Source organism: Marasmius oreades, chromosome 8 (genome assembly GCF_018924745.1).
Source record: "Marasmius oreades isolate 03SP1 chromosome 8, whole genome shotgun sequence".
Lineage (NCBI taxonomy): Eukaryota > Fungi > Basidiomycota > Agaricomycetes > Agaricales > Marasmiaceae > Marasmius > Marasmius oreades.
Genome location: NC_057330.1, coordinates 797,305 through 814,343, shown reverse-complemented (window position 1 = coordinate 814,343; position 17,039 = coordinate 797,305). Strand labels below are relative to the sequence as shown.

At 47.8% G+C, this 17,039-nt stretch overlaps 8 protein-coding genes across 9 annotated transcripts; 2 read left to right on the top strand and 6 right to left on the bottom strand.

Annotated features, from left to right (window-relative positions):
• Positions 1–752: 752 nt before the first annotated feature.
• Positions 753–2,603, bottom strand: E1B28_012172 (uncharacterized protein; the record flags this gene model as incomplete). Its single annotated transcript, XM_043157255.1, has 6 exons — positions 753–1,418; positions 1,480–1,586; positions 1,635–1,961; positions 2,017–2,303; positions 2,355–2,452; positions 2,508–2,603. The coding sequence occupies 6 exons, from the start codon at positions 2,601–2,603 to the stop codon at positions 753–755; spliced, it is 1,581 nt and encodes a 526-aa protein (XP_043004622.1).
• Positions 2,604–3,323: 720 nt separating this feature from the next.
• E1B28_012171 (uncharacterized protein) lies at positions 3,324–4,856 on the bottom strand. 2 transcript variants are annotated; one of them, XM_043157253.1, is made up of 9 exons: positions 4,712–4,856; positions 4,549–4,657; positions 4,359–4,498; positions 4,190–4,305; positions 4,058–4,139; positions 3,903–3,997; positions 3,718–3,843; positions 3,609–3,661; positions 3,324–3,553 (listed from the first exon to the last, which is right to left on the bottom strand). In XM_043157253.1, exons 1-9 carry the CDS (start codon positions 4,790–4,792, stop codon positions 3,399–3,401), a joined length of 957 nt encoding a protein of 318 aa, XP_043004620.1. In that variant the 5' UTR covers positions 4,793–4,856; the 3' UTR covers positions 3,324–3,398. The 2 variants fall into 2 exon arrangements, with proteins under 2 accessions (XP_043004620.1, XP_043004621.1); XM_043157254.1 differs by having other exon boundaries at positions 3,718–3,997.
• A 150-nt stretch (positions 4,857–5,006) lies between these two features.
• Positions 5,007–5,300, top strand: E1B28_012170 (uncharacterized protein; the record flags this gene model as incomplete). The annotated part of the gene is made up of 1 exon (XM_043157252.1): positions 5,007–5,300. One exon carries the CDS (start codon positions 5,007–5,009, stop codon positions 5,298–5,300), a length of 294 nt encoding a protein of 97 aa, XP_043004619.1.
• Positions 5,301–5,378: 78 nt separating this feature from the next.
• On the top strand, positions 5,379–6,566 carry E1B28_012169 (uncharacterized protein; the record flags this gene model as incomplete). Its single annotated transcript, XM_043157251.1, has 4 exons — positions 5,379–5,478; positions 5,534–5,552; positions 5,612–6,087; positions 6,136–6,566. 4 exons carry the CDS (start codon positions 5,379–5,381, stop codon positions 6,564–6,566), a joined length of 1,026 nt encoding a protein of 341 aa, XP_043004618.1.
• Positions 6,567–6,602: 36 nt separating this feature from the next.
• Positions 6,603–7,533, bottom strand: E1B28_012168 (uncharacterized protein). The gene is made up of 2 exons (XM_043157250.1): positions 7,110–7,533; positions 6,603–7,048 (listed from the first exon to the last, which is right to left on the bottom strand). The coding sequence occupies exons 1-2, from the start codon at positions 7,363–7,365 to the stop codon at positions 6,699–6,701; spliced, it is 606 nt and encodes a 201-aa protein (XP_043004617.1). The 5' UTR covers positions 7,366–7,533; the 3' UTR covers positions 6,603–6,698.
• A 90-nt stretch (positions 7,534–7,623) lies between these two features.
• Positions 7,624–8,995, bottom strand: E1B28_012167 (uncharacterized protein). The gene is made up of 4 exons (XM_043157249.1): positions 8,873–8,995; positions 8,484–8,801; positions 8,195–8,430; positions 7,624–8,143 (listed from the first exon to the last, which is right to left on the bottom strand). Exons 1-4 carry the CDS (start codon positions 8,883–8,885, stop codon positions 8,012–8,014), a joined length of 699 nt encoding a protein of 232 aa, XP_043004616.1. The 5' UTR covers positions 8,886–8,995; the 3' UTR covers positions 7,624–8,011.
• Positions 8,996–9,425: 430 nt separating this feature from the next.
• Positions 9,426–12,626, bottom strand: E1B28_012166 (uncharacterized protein). Its single transcript, XM_043157248.1, has 13 exons — positions 12,482–12,626; positions 12,344–12,426; positions 12,215–12,288; positions 12,107–12,156; positions 11,906–12,005; positions 11,557–11,844; positions 11,407–11,485; positions 11,187–11,341; positions 10,964–11,132; positions 10,836–10,907; positions 10,494–10,770; positions 10,318–10,436; positions 9,426–10,260 (listed from the first exon to the last, which is right to left on the bottom strand). Exons 1-12 carry the CDS (start codon positions 12,583–12,585, stop codon positions 10,328–10,330), a joined length of 1,560 nt encoding a protein of 519 aa, XP_043004615.1. The 5' UTR covers positions 12,586–12,626; the 3' UTR covers positions 9,426–10,260; positions 10,318–10,327.
• A 97-nt stretch (positions 12,627–12,723) lies between these two features.
• E1B28_012165 (uncharacterized protein) lies at positions 12,724–15,518 on the bottom strand. Its single transcript, XM_043157247.1, has 3 exons — positions 15,322–15,518; positions 15,048–15,269; positions 12,724–14,993 (listed from the first exon to the last, which is right to left on the bottom strand). The coding sequence occupies exons 1-3, from the start codon at positions 15,412–15,414 to the stop codon at positions 13,083–13,085; spliced, it is 2,226 nt and encodes a 741-aa protein (XP_043004614.1). The 5' UTR covers positions 15,415–15,518; the 3' UTR covers positions 12,724–13,082.
• Between the last annotated feature and the right edge of the window lie 1,521 nt (positions 15,519–17,039).

Sequence of the window (17,039 nt, the reverse complement as noted above, 5' to 3'; positions counted from 1 at the left end):
CTGAGCACGGACGCGGTCGCAGTCTACAATATCCTTCATGTGCTTGACGGGCCCCCGCTTGCCAACGCGGGAGCGGATGCTCTTGAAGGAGGCAGTGTTGACTGAGGCACATGTATATGTGACTGTGTTAATAAAGATGGGTAATGAGTGGAGATGATGGGCGGCGCTGGGCTTTTATACACTGTGGAAAACTTTGGCGGCTGGTCGACTTGTTGGCTTGATAGATAGATAGATAGTGCAAGTGCAAAAAGTCGTTAAAAAGATTGTTAAGATGCTGACGCTACGCAACGTCACGTCGCAATGACTTGTGACCACCACGTCAGATAAGTTACACTCTCGCTGTAAGTATTAATTTCCCTAAATCTATCAAACCCACGCCTTCAAGCTATTCCGGGGCATCATCGACATCTCACACAGCTGAGCCTCGCTTCATCGTGGTCCCTACATACCTCCCCGTGGCGAAGAAGATACTACAGCCGTTAGTATCTCCTAGCGTACACGGATCTCAGAATACTCACTGCCAGTTGCTGGGGTGGAATCAACCTTCAACTTGAAGCTTGTACTTAACAGGGTAGAATGATTACTTCGACTTCATGACCCATAACGCAGTGAGGATAGTCTTTGACGAGGTTTTACTCTTTTTTCAAGAGCCGATGAAGTCCTTAGATCCGTGATGATGGTCAAAGGGAAGTTGTAAAATACTGTATCAACTCCACGAACCAGGATTCAATATATCAAATTAACAAAAACATTTATGCATCTTCCTGCATAAGGTCAGCAACGACCTCGCCTGCCCGGATGCCCATAACACTCAACAAGGTATCGCTCAGTCCATGTGTAGCTTCTTCAACTCCCTGGACATAAATCTTCGGCTTGAAAGCCACTTCACCTGTCGCGGCGCGATTAGGCAGCACCCGATAATTGCGAGAGATATACAAGGTAGGTGACGGAAGGGAGATGTGTGACAGCGAGGGAGAGGTGGGTGGGGTATTCGATGCACTGCTACTCATAGGTGATGAGGCACCGCTCACGTCTGCTGGGGATTGTATATAGTTCATCTGGGATGGACCTCGATGCAATTCAGTCTCCGGTGCCAGACGGATTTGTGAAGCATCCGTGGTAGGATCTAAACCAAAGTGCTTTCCGATCTGACACGACTTGAGGAGATCTATCCAAGCTGTGCGTTTGTACCCAGTAGCACAGATCACAGCATCGTACTCCTCGGTTGTTATTGCACCTGAGATGGCGTGCTGGTAGGTGAGAACGTAAGGATTTACTGTAGAGGCATCTTGCGACTGAGTGGCAGCTAAGGTGAGGGTATATGGCCGGAGGATCACAAATGGATCTGAAAGTTGTTGTTCGCCGGGGCGACTCGAGATGCGCTCATCAACTTGTTGGTCGTACATGAGTTCATAAAGCTGTCATCCGATTGCAAGTCAACATGATCATCCTTCATCGCTAGAAAAAGAGGCTACCCACCACATCGATCGTCTTCGGGTTGACGACACCATAGTTCGTTCCTTTATACTCCTTCAGCTGAGCAGATCTGAGAATGGCAGAGGGCATCGAGAACCACGCGTCGGTCGCTGTCAAGAATCAGCGAATGAAGAGTTTGATCGCTTGACAAGACTCACAATCTGGGTCAAAGATCTCGTTAGCGAAGGGGCTGTCGTCACTAGGTTTCAGTGAACCTTTCCTGATAATCATCTCTATACGATGTCTACCACCGACGACTGGAATTTTTGATAAACGTTCATTCAAGTTCAGGGTCACTTCTGCAGCAGACTGCCCGGATCCTACTACGGCGATGCGAACGGGTCGAGCAGAGGCACCGATAGTCTGGAAGATGGTGTCGATGGAGGTGGCATATTCAGAGCTGTGTACGAACAAGGGATCTTTGTAGATAGTCTCAAAGGTTCGAGGAATATTCGGTGCACCGCCGGGGGCAATAATGAGATTACCTTCGGTCATATGTCAGGGTAAACATCATTATCAAAGAAAGACCAGGCGACGTACGTGTGCGATGAACGGTGACTTCGCCAGTTGCTAAACTTTTGGCATGAACAAGAATAGTTCCCTCCTTTCCGTCGTCTAACCCAATGATTTCAGTTCCCCAATGAACAGGAACACCTTGACTTTCAACATATCTTGCCGCCCATCCAATGTAGTCGGCGTATTCTTTGCGTGTAGGCACAGTCCCTCCTCGATTGATGAACTTGAGTAGACGACCTTCGCTGTGCAGATAAGACAAAAAAGTGATCGGCGACTGAGGATTGCGAAGCGTGGCAAGGTCTTTCATAAAGCTGCAAGTTGGATATGAGTTGGCGTACATGGCACGGAAAACATTGGTAGACCTGATCTGCATCTTCGCACCCGGAAGAAGCATTCCTGGGTGCCACCTGAAGACATGGTGCTTTTCGATGAAAAGAACCTTGTTGATATGACAGCTAGGCTGAAGAATAAGCGTCAGTGGAGGATATCAGTCTGGACAATGGAAGATGACGAACGTTCGCCCAAGATTCGACGATTGCGCCCGCGATGGCAATGTTTGCCGGCCCGAAACCAAGTCCCAGAAGATCGTAGATAACGGGATCCGTAGTCATTTGTGGTCAAGCAGGGACAGGTGCGGAAAGTTTTTCGGTGTTGGAGGGGTTGGGTGGAGAAACAAAGCCTGCAGGTGAGGGGCGGGAATGTGAGTGAAAATTTATAGTATCAGAGTAAATAATCGCTAACATTGGTATGATTTATCTAGATCTTGGTGGGTGAAAGAGGAAGAGACATTTGCGAATGGCGACAGGCGATATCAGACTATCTGATTAGATCACAACCCGGTTCCATCTTATCAGATTAGTTAGACATCGTTATCGTATCTGGGGTAACATAGAATTGGTCCATCGGCTTTGAATGGTGGTTTTTCCAATATCTGGAGGTTCTTTCCTCCCCGGAGTCGAACTTTCGAAGGATAGATAGTCTACGCTTCCCCATGGGAGCGCCGTCTGCATAACAACAAGGGCCACAATTCGGGTTCCAATATCTGATTATTATTTTTTCGAAAATAAAAATAAATCCTCGCCCCGACAAAATCCGATGGATGTTCGGACTATGTTCGGCCACTCTGGCCCAATCTTGAACCGAACTCCTCCGAGGCTCTAGCTTCCGCTGCAATAGGACCTTTGCGTAACGGCTAACTATATGGGACCTATTCTTATGTATTCTCGACCGCTGAGGTACGCATGATTCCCAAGGAACGATGTTCGGCCCAGAATTCGAAAATAAAGAGAAGAGCAAATCTTACATTTGACAACGAATTCATGTGTTCCATAAGGTGGTCTTGCCGCACACCGTTAGTCAACTTTTGCATAGAGAAAGAGAGTACAATTCAGATACAAAACGCTCCGTCACGTACACAACCACCAACACACAACGAGTATCCAGAACAGTATCGCCACGACCATATCTCCCTTCCCGAAGCGTTGCGACAGAAACCTATACTTTGGTGGGCCACTAGCACCTGCCTTGTCGATGGCAGCAATTTCATCCGCCGTCAGAGGCGCTACAATCGTATACGCGTCAAAAGAATAATCATATAACCAGAAAATACTGCTTACGCAAGTCACCGACCGCGATATATTCTTCAAGATGTGCTCGAGTAGAACTCGTACTGGATAAAGGTTAACGTCTACGCCTGACAGGAAAAAACTTGAATCGCAAACATACGTGACAATGATGGCGCCTTTCGCTTTCACCCAGAGGAAAAGAACTTGTGTAGGTGTAACTCCTAGTCTTTTGGCTGCTTTTGCCAGCGGTTTGTCGACAGGTCCACCAGGATATTGTGTAATGGGCCTGTAAGGAGGGTGTGAGCCTGTGCGGACGAGCATATCGCATAACGGGAAATAGTGCACGTCAAGGTACTGTAAGCTTCAATTGCGATATTGCGCGAGGCACAAAACTCGATGATGGGTTTCTGTTCATGATAATTGTATGGGTGTAACTCAATCTAGTGAATTCCTTTTTGTTGAATACGACTCCAGTGAAGACAACGATCGTAAAATCTCGCCTGGTTCAATGCTGGAAGTATCTTGGCTGTTTTCAAAAGCTTCTGGAGATCTTCAACATTCGAATTGCTGATTCCGATACTCCTGTGAACGAGGTTAACACATTGAACGCGGCGGGTAAGGTTAAGATGTACTTGGCCAGGCCATCTTGTTTCACCTTCTCAAATTCTCTCCATGTAGTCTCAATGTCTTCGTTAGGTACGTACTTCGGGTTGTGTATAAGATACAAGTCAACATATTTCATGTTTAGCTGAGCAACTCGAACGTCAGCACAAAAAACCTTAACGATACCAAGATACGTACGTCGCTGAGACTCTGTCGAATGCTTTCCTGAACTCCAGCATTCTTGTGGATGTAAAGAAATTTGGTCGTCACGAAAACCTCATCCCTTGCTAACCCACTCTCTTTGATAGCTTTGCCGACGTATGTTTCGGTTTCGTAAACTGAAATCAAGTGAGAAAGACATTCCAAGAAGCATGCCATTTACACTCACAATCCGCCGTATCGATATGCCAGAAGCCGACTTCGATTGCCTGTTCAACGTATCGAGTAACGTCGCGCCATTTCCATTTGGATCCTGTTCCAAAACCAATAGTGGGAATCTACAGACTGTGGTTGACGACTGTGAAATCTCAACATATTGTTCGATAACGCACCTTGTTCCCGTCATTCAGAAGGAGTGGTTCAAAAGCCATGGTAGTGAGAGTGGAAGCAGCCGCTGTGAGGGGAGATGGCATGTTGCACAACTCATGCCAGAAGCTGTTGCAAAGCTGTTTGTTTGCACAGCCCAAAAAGAAGCGCTTGATCAGTTTGAACTCACACGCTTTCTCGAGCGGCGACCGTATACGGTACCTCGAATGTCCATGACCCAAGTACTCACGCGCACGAGTCGTCCCAGTCGTCCCACTACTAGTAGTACTACCACGCCGCGCGCAGACATTATTGACAACGATGGACCCAAATTACTCTGGGGAGGCCTCCCTCAGTGGTTACAACACACCGATGTCACCAACTACAGAGTTGGCCATCAGAAAACGCAAGCGATCCGAAACCTCTCTATCCGAATCTCAGGCCATTGGGGCACTCGTCCCAGTGGCAGACGACGCCATGGACTCTGAGGCTTCTTCGTCGCGCTTCTCTATCAGGTCCGGTTTAAAGCGGGATCCCACTTATTATTTCGAAGATGGAAGTTGTGTTTTATTGGTTCAGGATACATTATTCAATGGGAGTCCATGTCCTGTATAGATCGCGGAATGCGCTGACCTGAGTGAAATATAGGTCCACCGGACAATTCTTTCGAAAGATAATTCATCATTTGGCGAGATGTTCATGCTCCCTCAGGGTTCAGCGGAAGCGGAAGGGCGTTCTGACGAAAATCCGATTGTTTTGTCTGGGGACAAGCCGTCTGAGTTCAGGAATTTCTGTACGTTCCAAAGCTATTGCATTTGCACTAAATTCGACCCTTTTGTATTTCTCAGTGTGGGCTTTATATTCACTGTGCGTTCCATTTACCTACTTCCAACTTGAAGGCTAAGGCAGTCGGGCTTTTTTTTTAGGCCGCCTGTTCTACGCACGGTCTATTCCTCCTCAGCGGATTTAAATCTGTTGATCGATATCGCCCGCATTTCCAACAAATACTCCTTCAAATCTCTTGAAACATGGGCCCTCGATGCTGTACAAGAATATGTAAACCGGAAACCTTCACCCCTTCTTGTTGGTCTATCCAATTCGCCTGTTATTCCTTATTCCGGGACGGAAACATCACTCGCTTCAGATCCGCCTCATGTCATACCAGGTATCGAGAGCACAACCCAGCTAACGAGCCTTATACAGCTCGCGCAGTTCTGTGGACATGAACGCCTTCTTAGTACCATGATTTCTCTTTTGAGACAGCTCATGGGAAAGTCGCTACAGTATGCTTACCTGGCTATGACGTTGGCCGACGATCTGGATTTGCGAGCCCTTAGAGGTGCTGCATACATGGAAATTATGCAAAAATCAACCGTCGTGAGACGTGGAGGGTCGACACAAGGTGCGGATACCTCTCTTCAATGCTTGTTGTTATTCATTCATTATGTAGCCGTTCCAAATGAAGGAGAACTCGACGACGATGGTAGACTCGTTATCAGTGCTGCGCAACAACTTCGCCTTCTGACTGGGTATTGGCACCTCACACGGACTTGGGAGCGACTTCGAGTGTCACCACCACACTTCGTTCATGCCTCCTCGTGTGGAGCAACTTGGCATCAACATGGATGTACTCAAAGTTGGGTCGAATTTTGGAAGGATAAAACGAAACATGACGCTGTACTCTCACTGGGGCTGGCCGATGTAACGGGAAGGTTAAAACAAGTGCAGAAGGACTATGATAGATGGGGAAGTGCGACATACATGCATCATGACTGTCGTATGGCCGCTCGGAGAAGTATAGCTGAATTGATCAGGCGTGTTGAGGAAAAGTTACCTGACTATTTTTCGGATGAGGGTTGTGATGTAGATGTACAATTGTAGTATCATCGAGAATTATAAAGGACTAGATAATACTTTTTTGATGAGTGACAAGAAATACAGTATGTAGTTATCGTGCTACAGCAGCAGAATCATGGTATACAACGAAGTGAGGGTATCCAGATATAGAACAAATCACGGTACTCTCCTCGAGCTTGCCCCCTTCCCCTTGGTTCGTCTCCCCATAGTCGAACCACTTCCTGGTACAGAGTCTAATCCGGCACCAAATCCATGCCTCGTCTCATTGGTATTCCAGGGACCTGGCGTGCACTGTGGTTTAGGGAATGACGGTTGAGGCTCGCCAAAACCAGCACGAGTTGAGGGTGGGTTCATCATGCTGCACATTATAGCATCGATATCGTTTATGAGAATGGGTTCATGCAATGCAGCAACTGAGCCTCGTAGGAGAGTCTTCTGGAAGATTTCGTCTTCTCCAAGGGCACGAACTTCTTTGCGAAGGTTCTCTAGAACAGCTCCAAAAAGCTCTGGATCGAATTCAAGAAATAAGTTTGGCGAGACGGAGGTGATTAAAAATAAGAGACAAACGTCGTTCTTCATCACTATCCTGAGGTGGCCGCGCCAGCAAAGGTTCTTTATTTGCCCGTAGTTCCTCCTCTCTAGGATGCCCTAACCCAATTTTGTCCGCCCATTTGCGTTCGAAGAGAGGCTGAGGAAGGATACTCTCGGAATCTGAAGTCGACGTGGTGTCATCCGGGTGTCTTGATCCTACAGAGGTTGCAGGAGATGGAGGCCCTACAGTTAGAGGTGGGGGGTACTCTATGTGATGTTGTGTTGAAGGCATTCTCGATAGAGTAGAAATAGGAAGAGGATTGAAGCCTTATCGGTAACAAGACAAGAAGGGAGATGCGAAATGAACGCTTGACGCGTCCTACATGAAAAAGAGCAGACCGAATATTAATGGAAAACGGGAAAAGGAACCTAACGCGTCCGAAATAAAAGTAAACATGAATACGCGTTCCCCACGTGATACCCGGCAGAACAATGTCTTCTTCCGTAACGGGCCGGGCTCATTTTACTAGCCACTCGCCACCGTCCTAGTATTACTCCTCATACATGTTCTTGCGAAGTCCCTGAGAGGAGTTGCATACAGTATCGATTGAAGGAAAAGAGCCAGAAATTGGGGAACAGATTTTAGCGCAAACAGGCATTGCAAAGGACGTGCGTCGCGTCCATAATGCTGAAAACCAGATAATATTCACCATATCTAGTTCCAAGATGATCGATGATGCCCCAAGAAAGTACATGAACAAAAAGAAAAAGATGTAAAAAGACAAGCTGCTACAGCTGCGCAGCGCAATGGGAAGGCTGGGGTGGAAGATAGGAAATGTGAGAAATGGATGGGAGAGTGAAAATCGAACTGTGGTATATAAGAGGCAGCCTGCAGTACTGGTACTAACGTAGTCACTGAGAATCCCTAATATCCGTACTTAGACCTCGCTCTTGTTCTTGTGGTTGCAACTCTTCTGGTAGCAGCTCTTCTGGTTGCCGCTCTTCTGGGCGATGCTCTTGGGGTTCTGGTAACAGCTAGAAAATGTGTTGATCAGCCTAAGTTTGTATACCTAAAAGTATGTCAGCTTATTTCGACAGGTAGAATACAAGTGAAATCTCACTTTCGACAGTGATGAGGGACTCACTTTAATCTTGGTGAGGATTCTCCGGATCAGTTCACCAAAAAGGCCCAACTTCTCGAGTCTTGATTCTCCTTCTACTAAAAAAATTACCGACAGGATGCTTGTTGCTGTCAATGGTAATGGGCTGAGCACGATTTTGATCGTATAACCGAAGGTAGCCAAGGCACCGTCGTCAGACGGTGAGGACCAAGATAATGTCTGTGCATGTGAAGAAACTGGGCGGATCAGGATGAATGAGCAATCGAACAAGGTATATGTGCATACTTACTGATGTGAATAGCGTATGCATCTATGAATATAAGTAGTAACCACCATCGACTCGAGGGGTACCTCGCAAATCCGATCGCTAGGAGTAAGGATGCGAGATAGAGGAACGTGAACACATAAGATGATGTCGTGAAGTGTGGGTAGATGCAGATGTAGTAGCTGCCGCCAAGCGAGACACAGAGAGAAAGTAATGCGGCGAGTCGCCCAAGCACCACTTGTAGCACTGGAACCAGCGCCATTGGATGCCATCGGTGGTAGGAGGTGACGCTGTCTGAGGCCCCAGCGGTGGGTTCTGGCGTTGCTGTTGCTGTCTGTCTTTCTGTTTTTCAAGGGTAAAAATCATGATCAGCTCTACGAGCAGACAAACAAGATTAGAAGACTAGGGCTTACCGTCGTGACTCATCGAACTGAGGATAGCTGATAATAGAGATGTTGGTAAGAGGAGAGGTGGAAAATCAGGGGGGCTGGCTATCGTTGCATTTTGTACCGATCGACACCTTGCGGGTGTCTCGGACTCAACACAGCGCTTTCATTTTGAAATCTTATGTTCTATTTGTCCGCGGCCGGCAGTAGCTTCGGCAAAAGCACGGCGACAACCAGGACCCATATTCCCACTCTGGAAATCAATCTTTTTTTTTGATAGTTAGCATTTTCAAATGTATATAAGTGGCCCCAAACACTATTTATTTCTTAGATAATTGTGCCTCGGAAGGGAAAATAAATAACAATGGGGATATACAGAGCTGAGAGCAGTCCTCGCTGTGCGTTGTATGTATTGCCGTGCTTTCGCCGAAGCTACTGCCGGCCGCGGACAAATAGAACCACACACTGGGGACATTTTGATGTCATCTGGCACGTGTCCAGTACCAGTCATGCAGAACAGACCCAAAAACAATAAGGCTTCTCCACCATGTACATCCGCTTTATGTGTGAGTCTTGGAAGTTGGGAAGTCGGTCTCGCTGCATTTATCCCAGAAATTACTGTAGTACAATCGGTAGCGTAACCAGTACATCACAATCTCGAACCTTATCCCCTCCCTCTGCCTTTGCTGTATTATTTGTATCGGCAAAATCACAGTAGTTTGGGTAGAGTCATCGAATTTTCCCCTCCTCCAGATAGCTCGACAGACATGCGACGCTGGTCAGAACTGGATCCCTCAAAAACACAACGTGGACATAGACGATGTTTGTAGAAAGGGTACGGAGAAAGATTATACGCTAGATAAAACGGGCTCCGATTATAGGGAGGCTGCGAAGCATACCTCGTTCTTGACCGACGAGGTAGAGAAAGAGTACTATCCGGAGGGCTGATCAAGAAACTGACGGGACAAGAAAGATCGTCTTGTTTGGCCGTAGCACGGTATTCTGAACGCAGATTTTGGCACCCATGGCTTCGCTAAATTGCCTCTGGTTTAACCGTCGCCCAGGGTGAACTCGATACCAATGTGGCGAAACGGTAACCTGTAGCCCTGGTCCATGTCAATCAGATTCCGGAACCTGCAGCGAATCGTGTCAGGCTGGGAAATCCTTCGGAGTAAATCCCGTTTCCAGATCATCAACCCAATTGCTGATCCTGCCCTGGACTGGCACCTCGCACTTGTAGTAAAGATGATCCCAGCGATTCTCCACAGGGCCATTTGAAGATGCAAAAAGCATTCAGGGACGTGATAAGATACATCGGTATTGAATGACGGATAAGAATATCATAACATTGCGACGTCATCGATACTCAAGACTCGAGAGTGTGCAGGTTTTCGGCGGCTCGGTGTACAGATTCACTAATGGCTGAATTCGATGGACACGTCGTGGAAAAAGCTGGTATATCAAATACTTACCTGTTGTAGATCAGTCATTACAATCCTCATCCTCCCCGTCTCCTTCGTCCTCGTCCTCATCTGTATCAGCCACCCAACGCCTCCCGAACGGATCACCCTGCCCTTCAATTCTCAGAATGCTATGTAGTGATCGAATCAGCCATTTCTCGCGCACGAATCGAGGGGGAAACACTGACCCATCAAATAAGGCAATAGTTTCTACCTCCTCTCTATCTCTCTCAAAATCATATCCTTCCGCATCTCGAAACAAATGTTCCATCACAACCCTCCTGGTCTGTTCACGATCAGTTTCCTTCAGCAGCTTTCGTGCCTCTGTTGGCGACGCCTCCATTTCATGCAGAAACGGTGTAGATTTGGTGGGGCTATGCAATCGAACATCGCGTTCAATACCAGCGGTAACAATCAGAGGTAGATATGGATGTATGACCGTTGTGTTCACGATGGAGTTGTGGCCTGTCCCATCAGCCCATGTCATCAGCTCTCTTACCATTCGAAAGGTACTTGATGGCATTACCCACCTTTCAAGACCGTTGTGGGTGTCGACAATTCCACAGGAAGGTACCTAGCTGACCCAAGATCCTTCGTGAAACCTTGAACGAAGATTGGGCATTCCTTAATGTCGTAACGGTCACCGACTTGAACTCACCAACAACCTGCGAATCCTCCCGGTACCAATCACGACTTGCGATCTCTTCCCTCCTAACGGTTAGTTCCTCTACCGGAGGTATCTGCCATAGATATCCACAGAAGTCGTCCGAGCCGGCACAGTAATAGGATATCCCAGGATTATCTGGTGGCCTTCCAAAACACCCGTGCTAGATTAGCTCAGTAACGGTAGCTCAATGGTTTATTGGAATGAAGAGAATTACCTTCATTGTGCATGAATTCGAGTAGGTTCTTTCTCCTTCAGGTACTGGCGTTCCATCGGGATAATTCCGCCCAGTGCATATCGCAATGGGATTTGGATCTGATGTGCCATATATGGTTGGAAAATAATGCAGCATCGTAACGGCTATCTGGTTCCCTGAGTAAAAAAGCAGTCAGGAATTGTAAGAAGAATGGTTCGAGCCCGATACGAAAAGGACCTACCGTCAGCACCGAAAGTAACGCTGCTGCTCTCTGGGTTACTCAAATGTTTTAGCCTTCTTTTCGAAAGCTTCGTATTATACTGCAAGTCTATGGTCAGAATAACAGAATGGAACACAATGACAGGGAAGAACAGATAATTTGTCGACTCACATGCAAGACGACCCCATTTCCACTCCTCTCAGTCCGAGCCCCGAACGCCATCCTCGTGTCTCTTAAACAAACATTCCCCTGCCCATCGCTCGTAACAAACAAATGTTCCGTTTGCGGGTGATATTGTACACCCGTTACTTCAGTCTCCAGCTGAATTGCGTCTTGAGCTCGACCGATTAGCGAGCGCGGCTGTACACGCAAATCATGCAAAGCGATTCGCCCGCTATCACTCGCAACAAGGAACAGCTCATCTTGATATGGGTGACATGCAATTTCACGTATGCTATCCTGAATGTACGTGTTGTTCAGCGGTACCGTAAAAAGCGAAATGAAGCCACTGTTCACGCACATGTTCTCGGAAGAAGCCAACTGCTCTATTTTCCTCCTTCGTCAACGTAGATCCCAGTCGAGAGATGTCATACTGATAGACTTGGAAGTCTACTCCTCCGCTTTTGAAGTTTTTGTTTTTACGAGCCACAAAGACCAGTTTGCAAGTTCAGGGTAAGACCATGTCCGGTGAAGAAGAGGCACATGAACCGCAAATGCTTACGCAAATAAAAAGCGATTTGAGCAAGAAAACTTGAGGCAGAATATATTTCGCTATCGGTGGACGGATAGAGTGGTCAATACTTGGAACATAGAACGAGGATTATCTTACTAGAGGACCAACAAAGCTATGGCAAGGTGCAGTAACATTCTCTTGATGAAAATCCCATAGATGAATATTGAGATCTGGTTAGAAGTGTCGACACTCGGATATACAAAGGAAAACCACTGTTGTACGCACCATCTCCACCACTGGCTAGAAACCTTCCATCCTTCCGAGAAAACGTCAACGCATTTACACATGATACATGAGCCGACAATTTACTACAGGGAAGTTGAAAATAATGATTCCGTTACTTTGAAATGTAATATAACTTACTGAGAATACGGAAAGCCATGATCGAATATTGATTGCGCTGCTGTGGGCTGCGTGCGACGATGTTGACGAGAGTACCCAGGGAGGATGTTGTCGTGATTAAGCATTGGGAGAGGTCGTGGTTATGACGCGAAAGGTACAGTTGTGGGTGGTTATGGGCGCCACGCAATTATCGTCACCGCCATCATGATCGGTGCACTATGAAAGTACCCCCAACGTACCAACCTGACGGTTGAATCTCTTTCTGGGCCTTTCACTGTCTGAGGATTGTTGAAGGAACGCTACAAATACGACAATAGCTGTACTTGTACTTGTGTACTAGAGACGATAGTGATAGGTAGAATAGCAAGTGTGTGAATACATAATAACCCATATGCATATGCTCAAGAACAAGAATCTATGGGGGTGGGTAAAATCGTCTATGGGGAGGGTTCTAATCTAGACCCTGTTGACTGTCGAAAACAAACAAAAAAGTCAAAAAAAAATTCTATCAACTAATGACTTGATGAGATGGGGTGATTGAGGGCGTGATTAAGTAGGGAAGAGGATGGTAGCATAGTTAGCATAGTCTATAAGATGATTCGGTCGTCAAAAAATGGAGCTGTTATCTCACAGCTGCCGCTACAGGCGAATCAACCGCCATGGCAACCACATGTCCTCTCGCCGCTGCTTCAAAGACGCTGAATCCAGGTAACTCAACTTTCGTTTGCGCCGAATCGTCCCTCTTTGAGTTCTCATCATTGTCGCCCTTTACCTCTTTGTTGCTGTCCTCCTCTTTGCCTGTCGGTAACTTCAGCGGTGCTAGAGTAATGGGTGGCGAGCTACTTCTCGACGGAGGCATTGAGATAGGAAACATTCCACCGGGTACAATGCTTGCTCCCAATTGATTGTGATGGGGATGGGAGCTCGGTGACGGAACCCGTGCAGGCGACATCGATCGTTTAGATGAAAGCGGGAGCTTTGGGTGTATAGGTGTCATTCCAAACGCGAGTCTAACTGAATGGGCCAAGTGAGTCTGGGTCTTCGGCGGGTGTTCCCAATGCAGTGGAGACGAAGCCCTTGATGAATCCGCACTCCTGACTTCACGGATATATGATGGCGGGTGTCCAGTCGGGGTACTTGACGCGGTTCTCCCCGTCTCCACACTACCCGGTCCTGACCCCAGATCCACGTGGAGAATACTATCGGGACTAGAACTGCCATTAGCCGCAATCAGATGCGCTGCGTGATGGGAATGGTAGTCTCCCTTCGAGTCTCTGTATGGATGGTGCGTACCGTGATGATGGCGATGATGGTTCCGGTAATGAGAGGGAAGGTCGTTAGGTGAAGACGCATGGACAGGTGGAGGCAATGAGACTGGGCTGGGGGCCCTTGATGTGTTCGTGGAATACAAGTTCAATCCGCGTAGTGGTCCAAGGAAAGGACTTGTGCTGGGCGTGTAAGCTACCGGAGCTACCGGAGTGGGAAACTCCGCGGACGAGGGGGATTTATACAGCACACCGCTCGAAGAACCAAAAGTAAGCGGACTTGATTTTGGGGGAGAATTGGGGACAGAGCGCGGGTAGGTAGGGTAAGATTGTGGCTGGAGATGGAATGAATGTGGAGAGGTCGAGGCCGAAGCCGTGGTAGTAGAGGGTGATGACGACAATGGCGGCGGAAGAGTGTTGTTACTGTATTGAGATGGATGTCGGGAGTTCGCATGGGGTGTACGTGCGTTGCCCTGATGTGACTTAGACCTATGCATTTGCACCTGTGCACCCTCCGAGTCCGAAGACATGGGTGAAGGAGAGTCATGCGCTCTCCTTCCGTGGGCGTAGATGGGATCGGGGGGATGATGGTATGGATGTGCCCATCCATGGTGTGAATGATGGTTATGATGGCCGCCTAGGCTGACCAGATGTCCTGTAGAACGAGACTGACTTAGGTAACTTGAAGATGTTCCCGATGCTGTGCTAGCATCTGCACGGTCGACTGCGCCCGGTGTCGTGAAGTAAGCGGGGCCACTAAGCCTTCTTGTGGCCTTGAGTTCTTTCGCTCGTTCCAGATCGTCAACCAATATCAGGCTATCATCATCCTCTGGAGTAGAATAGATCTTCGCCTCGTCGCCCTCGTTCTCGTTCTCTCTTTCATTTGAGAGTCCGAAATAGCCCCTGTCACTTGTGGAACTGAGAGGCGTATAGAGCGGGGTAGGGACTGGGGAAGTCGTGGCACTTTTGGATAGGCGATTATCGGCGAAGGAGGCTTGGAAAGGGGCCGGATAAGGATTAGATGACCGATGATGGTGTTGCTGGTGCCGTTGATGCAGCTGGAATTGAGAACGTGCCTCTGATTCCGCACGACGTAACGCCTGTGCGTGCTTAGCCGCATATTGTGCTCGCCGCAATGCTTCTTCGCGCTCCAAAGCGACTAGTTCATCTATAGCAAGCGATGAAAGTGTTGTGAATGAGGTTGAGTGGGAACGGCGTTTTTGTGGGTCTTCGTAGGTTGTGGACGTTGGCCTTGCATAGGTCTCCCCCTGCGACGAAATTAAGTATATTGAGATGATGGGGAAACCTCGCTGGCCGCTCACCTCGTCATCACTGTTGGCTCTACTTTTTGCCTTTTTCTTTACCGTCCCTCCTTCTGATGGGGCGTCGGTGTGTTTTGTGGAGGCTTTGTGTTGCTTTGGAGCGTCATTGTTGTGTATTCGTGAGTGTCGAGTGAGCTCGTCCGATCTGGAGAATCGTTTCTCGCAAGACGGAAAGTTGCAGGCAAAAGGTTTCTCGCCGGTGTGAGTCCGGATATGACGAGTCTGTTGAAGGGTCAGACGAACAGCTTGTGATGTTGCAAGGGCAGCTACAGACCTGATGCTCGAGGCGGCTAAAGGCCCTACCACATAGAGGATATGGACACTTGTAAGGACGAGGAATGGGCTTGTCAGATTGAGAGGCGACCATGGGTCATGGAAGTTGCAGAAGAAAGAATGCAGCCGAATATTTTTATCTCTTCCGGGCCGTAAAGACACTTGCCCACACTTGCTTAAATTTTTATCGATCACGTCTTCTTGTAAGTTGCTTTCAACCTGTGTTCTTCTCCATGCTTCCTTACTCAGGTTATCGCTAGGAAATCTGTTCTTCCATTATCTGGGGTTACTCTAGCCGCTGTGGTCACCGTCGAAACGAGTACTCGGACGGACGCAGTACACTGCCATACGCATCAACTATCATCTTGAATAACACCTGGAATACAAATACATTATTCATCATTCCTTACACGGAGCATGGTATCATGTATCTCACCCTTCCCCGCAGCGTTTGCCACAATGTGATAAACGTTGCGTGGCTTGGACCAGAGGTTATAATTCATTGATACAGTATCTGACTATCTGTGGGTCGCCGCCATCAATGCATCACAACCCCAGGGGACAGCCGAGATACCAGGATCCTACAGAACGCAATTCAACGGAGAATTAGGTACGACCCTAATTTTTTTCACAAGCTTCTTACTTACTGGGGAATGAAGATAGCACTGAGGTAGCCTGATCTACACCTATCTAAGTGGACCCCACTTTGACCATAGGCTAGTCACCGACTCTCCGCCGCTTTTCTTGAGTCCACCCTAAAAGTGTTCTGATCCATTCACAACCCTCAAGGTTCCATGGCCGCCATGAATTCGAATGGTTGATAATGCACCTGATAAACGTGTCTGTTTCCCCGCCCTCACTCGCCCACACAACTAACGTTGTGAAAGCGAGGAACGTTTGTTGAGAACGTTCACAGGGAGCTCGCGGAGTATCCGGAAATCCCGGAGACGACTCCGAGGCGTATCGAATCCTATCGACGCAAACCCTCGCATATTCTTTGTTCCAAGAATCGTACGTTTAAGCCTCACGTTCTTGCGCCTGTCCATCAATATTTCGTCTGCATACTGTGGTCTGATGGCGTTCCTGAATATTGACCGCTGAAACTCAGCCCACCACGAGCAAGAAGCAATAGATACCCTTGCTGCCCACCCTTTTCTCGCGTTCGACCAGTTCTCGACGCAGAAAAACATTATGCACATTAGCTTCCTATGATTGATACCGCGGTACTGGACGTGACGTTGATAGAAAGAATGAGAATGTACCTTTGACCAACTCTGATATCGACCCATTACAAAAGTCACCTTGGAAGGCTTGAACGAATAACAGACATGAAGGCCCGACTGGTAGAACATACTAGTAAGCCGCACAGACATTTGAGCAGCAGATAACTTGAACTTCTCATCGCAGCGTAAGGATGAGTTTGTCGATACATCTGAGGACCGAAAAGCGAACTGGAACGTGAGTAGGTTAGCGTTGCATGGCACTTGAAGCTTGGATATTTGAATATTCGCGTCTGTACATGTGGTCGTTGCATCATCTTCGTGGTTAATACGACCGCCAACGGGAGTAGAGAGCCGTGACAACGACAGAAACCAATTTGTACGTTACAGTAATTAGAAAATCGAGGTTCGGGAAGAAAATCTACCGGTCGCGCTCGTCTCGGCGTAACAGCCATAATGGATTCTGATTCTGAAGCTCTGAAGAGGTCCTTCCCGAGAT

What these genes read in the sequence shown, in the direction of transcription:
- E1B28_012171 (XM_043157253.1), bottom strand. Translation starts at nt 4,792, where the DNA reads ATGCCATCTCCCCTCACAGCGGCTGCTTCCACTCTCACTACCATGGCT. An exon ending in TTCTGAATGACGGGAACAAG is followed by an intron (nt 4,658 to 4,711) that starts GTGCGTTATCGA and finishes CACAGTCTGTAG; the next exon opens with ATTCCCACTATTGGTTTTGG. An exon ending in AAAGGCGCCATCATTGTCAC is followed by an intron (nt 3,662 to 3,717) that starts GTATGTTTGCGA and finishes ACCTTTATCCAG; the next exon opens with TACGAGTTCTACTCGAGCAC.
- E1B28_012168 (XM_043157250.1), bottom strand. Translation starts at nt 7,365, where the DNA reads ATGCCTTCAACACAACATCACATAGAGTACCCCCCACCTCTAACTGTA. An exon ending in GGATAGTGATGAAGAACGAC is followed by an intron (nt 7,049 to 7,109) that starts GTTTGTCTCTTA and finishes AATTCGATCCAG; the next exon opens with AGCTTTTTGGAGCTGTTCTA.
- E1B28_012167 (XM_043157249.1), bottom strand. An exon ending in TGCATACGCTATTCACATCA is followed by an intron (nt 8,431 to 8,483) that starts GTAAGTATGCAC and finishes TGATCCGCCCAG; the next exon opens with TTTCTTCACATGCACAGACA. An exon ending in GTCCCTCATCACTGTCGAAA is followed by an intron (nt 8,144 to 8,194) that starts GTGAGATTTCAC and finishes ACATACTTTTAG; the next exon opens with GTATACAAACTTAGGCTGAT.
- E1B28_012166 (XM_043157248.1), bottom strand. Translation starts at nt 12,585, where the DNA reads ATGCTTAATCACGACAACATCCTCCCTGGGTACTCTCGTCAACATCGT. An exon ending in TCTAGCCAGTGGTGGAGATG is followed by an intron (nt 12,289 to 12,343) that starts GTGCGTACAACA and finishes ACTTCTAACCAG; the next exon opens with ATCTCAATATTCATCTATGG. An exon ending in ATAGCTTTGTTGGTCCTCTA is followed by an intron (nt 12,157 to 12,214) that starts GTAAGATAATCC and finishes GTCCACCGATAG; the next exon opens with CGAAATATATTCTGCCTCAA.
- E1B28_012165 (XM_043157247.1), bottom strand. Translation starts at nt 15,414, where the DNA reads ATGGTCGCCTCTCAATCTGACAAGCCCATTCCTCGTCCTTACAAGTGT. An exon ending in TTAGCCGCCTCGAGCATCAG is followed by an intron (nt 15,270 to 15,321) that starts GTCTGTAGCTGC and finishes ACCCTTCAACAG; the next exon opens with ACTCGTCATATCCGGACTCA. An exon ending in GAGCCAACAGTGATGACGAG is followed by an intron (nt 14,994 to 15,047) that starts GTGAGCGGCCAG and finishes ATTTCGTCGCAG; the next exon opens with GGGGAGACCTATGCAAGGCC.